General features: G+C 54.7%; 1 protein-coding gene across 1 annotated transcript; it reads left to right on the top strand.

Moving 5' to 3' along the window:
• The first annotated feature begins 1,061 nt into the window (after positions 1-1,061).
• On the top strand, positions 1,062-3,815 carry LOC137438559 (DNA-binding protein inhibitor ID-3-B). Its single transcript, XM_068133704.2, has 3 exons — positions 1,062-1,519; positions 1,701-1,783; positions 3,209-3,815. The coding sequence occupies exons 1-2, from the start codon at positions 1,217-1,219 to the stop codon at positions 1,752-1,754; spliced, it is 357 nt and encodes a 118-aa protein (XP_067989805.1). The 5' UTR covers positions 1,062-1,216; the 3' UTR covers positions 1,755-1,783; positions 3,209-3,815.
• The last annotated feature ends 1,555 nt before the right edge of the window (positions 3,816-5,370 follow it).

Consider the following 5,370-nt stretch of genomic DNA (forward strand, 5'->3'; position numbering starts at 1 on the left):
GGGGAAATGCAATATGAGAGAGAGGAAGAGAGAGGGAGAGAGAGGAAGAGAGAGAGAGAGGGAGAGAGAGGAAGAGAGAGGAAGAGAGAGGAAGAGAGAGGAAGAGGGAGGAAAAGAGAGGAAGAGAGAGGAAGAGAGAGAGACAGAGAGACACAGAAAGAGAGAGGGAGAGAGAGAGAGAGAGAGAGAGAGAGAGTTTTTGACTTTTGTATCCTTTTATTATAAAAGTATAAAACCATTCCACAAAGCAGTGTTAAACCAAGCAACGAGTTCAAAGAAACATTGTATAAGGATCATAAACACACCAAAAAAAGAACAAAGGATATTCAAAAGAAACCAGCAAGTATAAAAATTTTACCAACCAAAGGTGAGGACACAAACAGAAACCACAAACAATTTTAAAGGAAATGCTCACGCAAGAGCTATGAACACATCAAGAGCAAATTAAGCGTTTGATTAAATTAAGTGAAAAATTGAGAAAGGGAAAGAGAGGGGGGGGGAGAGAGGGGGGGAGGGGGGGGGGAGAGAGAGAGAGAGAGAGAGACTTGACTTGACTTTTAAGGTCTTTTATTACAAAAGTATAAAAAAAGCACAACAAACCAAGTAATTCAATTGCAGTCAACAAAATAATTAAATCGAGGAATTGAAAAACATGACATTAATTATAATTAGAGCAGCAAAAAAAGTTCATCTCCCTCCAGAGAGAGAGAGAGAGAGAGAGAGACAGATAGACAAAGACAGAGACAGACAGAGAGACAGAGAGACAGCACCGAGGTCCAAACATACAGAGAGCCCCGACATTCATAATCACTTCATTCTCAACCAGTTACTTTTTCTCACCCTCACTCCCTTGTCCCTTCTGCTACTCCTTTTCACTCCTTTCATTTTTTTTCGATTCGCAGTCCCACGTCCCACGTCCCACGTCCCACCCACCCAGCGCAAAACCCGCTAACGGTCACCGGGCCCGTCCAGCTGTCAACCGTCGGGTGGGAGGGGCGAGGATGGGGGCCCCAAAGCCTCGGTCGCTGGGCAACCAATCGCGCTGCCGCTTTCATCCCGGCATGTTGTGGAATCCTAAAAGGAGCTCGGCCATTGGTGGAGCGGAGCGCGGCTCCCGCTATAAGTAAGGGGCCGCGTGGTCGCCATAGACGCCGCTGTTGAAGCGAAGGTTTTGTGCGGATCGAGGCAAGAAACACAGGTCGTCCCGCCGGTAACCATGAAGGCCGTTGTTAGTCCGGTGAGATCGCTCAGACAAGCCGACGCGGCCATCAGGAGCCTCTCCGAGTCGAGTGTCGCCATCGGCAGCGGCTCGGCGGGGACAGACCTGGCGCTCGACTCGTTACTCTACGATATGAACGGCTGTTACAGCCGGTTGCGGCAACTCGTGCCCACTCTGGCTACGTCTCGCAAAGCCAGCAAGATGGAAATCCTACAGCACGTCATCGACTACATCCTCGACCTGCAGGTGGCCTTGGACGCCGAGCCAGGTCACGACGAGTCGGTCACGGCAGAAACGCAGGTGAGCGTCGCTATTGCCACCAACGAGCCGGACTTGTCGCTCCACGCACCTGCACTCTACCTATCTATCCTGAACAAGTGGGCGGCCGCGCTTTTCAATCGTTTTTAATATTTTCTTTCATTCTTTATTGCCGAGTTACTTTGCAATTGGTGTTTAATTCTCACGTTTGTCTCCCGTGCAGGTGTGCTCCGAAGTTGCGCCCTTAATAAGCCCCGCTGAGACGGTGTGCTGTTGACGCTTCTGCCTCGCCAGCTGCATGCACAGGTGTGAATCACCCCGACTACCCACCATGCATTGGGGAGGGCACATAGAAGATTAGAGGACAAGACAGATATAGGAGGAGAGGACACAGACAGACAGATGGAAGAGGACACGTGAGGAGGGGAGGTCAGAGGAGGAGAGGTCAGAGGAGAGGAGATGGCGGGAGGTCAGAGGAGAGGAGATGGCGGGAGGTCAGAGAGGAGAGGTCAGAGAGAGAGAGGAGAGGACGGGAGGTCAGACAGAGAGAGGAGAGGACGGGAGGTCAGAGAGAGAGAGGGGAGAGGAGAGGAGGGGAGGTCAGAGAGAGGAGAGGACGGGAGGTCAGAGAGGAGAGGACGGGACGGGAGGTCAGAGAGGAGAGGACGGGAGGTGAGAGAGAGAGGAGAGGAGAGGACGGGAGGTCAGGAGAGGAGAGGACGGGAGGTCAGAGAGAGAGGAGAGGGCGGGAGGTCAGAGAGAGGAGAGGGCGGGAGGTCAGACGGGAGAGGAGGGGAGGTCAGAGGAGAGGAGAGGAGAGGTCAGGGAGAGGAGAGAGAGGTCGGAGAGGTGAGGTCAGAGAAAGAGGAGAGGACGGGAGGTGAGAAAGAGGAGAGGACGGGAGGTCAGAAAGAGGAGAGGACGGGAGGTCAGAAAGAGGAGAGGACGGGAGGTCAGAAAGAGGAGAGGACGGGAGGTCAGAAAGAGGAGAGGACGGGAGGTCAGAAAGAGGAGAGGACGGGAGGTCAGAAAGAGGAGAGGACGGGAGGTCAGAAAGAGGAGAGGACGGGAGGTCAGAAAGAGGAGAGGACGGGAGGTCAGAAAGAGGAGAGGACGGGAGGTCAGAAAGAGGAGAGGACGGGAGGTCAGAAAGAGGAGAGGACGGGAGGTCAGAAAGAGGAGAGGACGGGAGGTCAGAAAGAGGAGAGGACGGGAGGTCAGAAAGAGGAGAGGACGGGAGGTCAGAAAGAGGAGAGGACGGGAGGCAACAGAGGTATGAGAGGTGGGATAGGGGGAGATGAGGTGAGGTGTGACAGGGAGAAGGCAGAGATGAGAGACGGGGAGAGGAGCTGAGATGAGAGACGGGGAGAGGAGCTGAGATGAGAGAGAGGTAGGGAGGGGAGAGGGGCTGAGAGGAGAGGGCAGGAGAGGGCAGCATAGTGGAGTCGGGACAGGACACGCTATGTTTTAGTCCGTTAAAGGACCTGCATGTTGCTCCCTCCTGAGCCCTGTTGAGCTTCTTCATGGCGCGATAAAAACCCACGCGCTGCGCTCTGCGCGCCCAGACCAGCTGTGTTTGCTTTACCAGATGACTGTTTGCACAATATGTGCGCTGGCGCCGTGCTGTCTGCGTGCCCCCCATCCCCTGCATTTCGAGCCCCCCTCCCCTCGCCGCACTTGGAGCCAATGACTGACGAACCCCTCCCCTCGTCCCTCCCTCTCGATCCACAGGGTGCAGCTGCGACCTCTTCACCCCCTCCATCCATCGGTTCGACCCATTCGTCCAGGAAAAATGGAAAACTTCTTCATCGGAGTTTTTTGTAATTTTTTTGACAAACTTTCTTTTCCACTGCGGAGGCTCCAGGAGGACGAGGTGAAGCGCGACCTCCGAAGAGGAGCCCGGGAGTCGAAGAGGAACTTTTGTCCTCGGACCCGATAACTTGAGCAGTTTATGACGTTGAAAAGACCAAAATGATATCGCAAGCTACTATTTTGTGACGTGTAAAACGGTAACTTGTAACGACTGTACATACACCTTGGTGACCCGTGTTGTTACCTGCGGAACTCGAAAGGACGAGAGTGCTTCCAGAGAGGGTCGGCGTCTTTCCTTTACCTGTCCGTTGTACAGATGAGGTGTAAATGGCGAGATGTACTCCATATTGTGTAAATATGATATAGATCGAGGCGTGGCCTCTAGTTTTGTACACCTGTATCAGGCCCGGGATCTGTTAACCTGTGCATTGCTTCCCATGTTAATGCTTACTATGTTAATGTTGCATACTGTAACTGTCCAGGGTTGTTTTACACTAAAATATGAACATTTCTCTTTTTCTACAAACCAAGCTCGTCCTTGTCATTTGTTTCAGATACAAAGTTGGTCCAGGTATAAGGTGTATACACCTGATGTCACGTTTGAAAGTCGATGCGCGATTCTGGGTGGAAATCGTTAAAAATAATTCAACTTACACCTGATGATATTCAAATTCCAACATCCACCTTTTTGGGGTCGTAAGTTGGTTTAAAATGATTCCTTCCCAAAACTGGAGTTCACTGGTGAGTTGTTGCTGAGATGGGATCACCTGGAAATCCTTGATGACGTAATGCCCTTGGTGCAATGGGCCAAACGCATTTCGAATGACGTTGCAAACTCAAACTGATCACACAATATGTCGGTACATCTACACGAACACTGAGGGGTGGCAAGGTTAACATGGGCAGGGGCCGGGGTGGCAGCAGGAGCAGGGACAGCAGGTGCAGGGTGGCAGCAGGAGGAGGGTGGCAGCAGGAGGAGGGATAGCGTGTGCAGGGTGGCAGCAGGAGGAGGGATAGCGTGTGCAGGGTGGCAGCAGGAGGAGGGATAGCGGGTGCGAGGGTGGCAGCAGGAGGGATAGTGGGTGCAGGGTGGCAGCAGGAGGAGGGAGAGCGGGTGCAGGGTGGCAGCAGGAGGAAGGAGAGCGGGTGCAGGGTGGCAGCAGGAGGAGGGATAGCGGGTGCGAGGGTGGCAGCAGGAGGAAGGAGAGCGGGTGCAGGGTGGCAGCAGGAGGAGGGATAGCGGGTGCGAGGGTGGCAGCAGGAGGGATAGTGGGTGCAGGGTGGCAGCAGGAGGAGGGAGAGCGGGTGCAGGGTGGCAGCAGGAGGAAGGAGAGCGGGTGCAGGGTGGCAGCAGGAGGAAGGAGAGCGGGAGCAGGGTGGCAGCAGGAGGAGGGATAGCGGGTGCAGGGTGGCAGCTACCTGGTTGTTCGTGTGAGTGAAACACATTGTAAGTTTTACATCAAACCGTAGACGTGGAGACAAAACCATTGGAGGCAACGATGCGAAGACGATTTAACTCGATACATGAAAACGCTCCACTGGAGGCGAAGAAGAAGAAGAAGAAGTATTTACTGGTGTCCGATGAGTACGTTTGGGAAAAATCTGGGAATATCCCATTATGCATTCCTTTAGGAATGTAACGGATGGCGTTGGAAAGGTATGACGGGGAGAGATGGAGTTTGGGGATGGGAGTGTGAAGAAAGGGGAGGATGGGGGGCCGGGGGTGCCGTGGGACGTAGCGAGGAGAGGGTAGGGACGATGGGGGGCAGGGGGCTGGGGTGCCGTGGGACGTAGCGAGGAGAGGGTAGTGACGATGGGGGGCCGGGGGCTGTGGGATGTAGCGAGGGGGGGTAGCGACGATGGGGGGCCGGGGGCTGTGGGATGTAGCGAGGGGGGGTAGCGACGATGGGGGGCCGGGGGGGCCGTGAGATGTAGCGAGGGGAGGGTTGCGACGATGCGGGGCAGGGGGCTGGGGTGCCGTGGGACGTAGCGAGGAGATGGTAGGGACGATGGGGGGCCGGGGGGGCTGTGGGATGTAGCGAGGGGAGGGTAGTGACGATGGGGGGCCGGGGGCTGTGGGA

The sequence above is a fragment of the Myxine glutinosa genome, chromosome 13, assembly GCF_964187855.1.
Source record: "Myxine glutinosa chromosome 13, kmMyxGlut1.1, whole genome shotgun sequence".
Taxonomy (NCBI): domain Eukaryota; kingdom Metazoa; phylum Chordata; class Myxini; order Myxiniformes; family Myxinidae; genus Myxine; species Myxine glutinosa.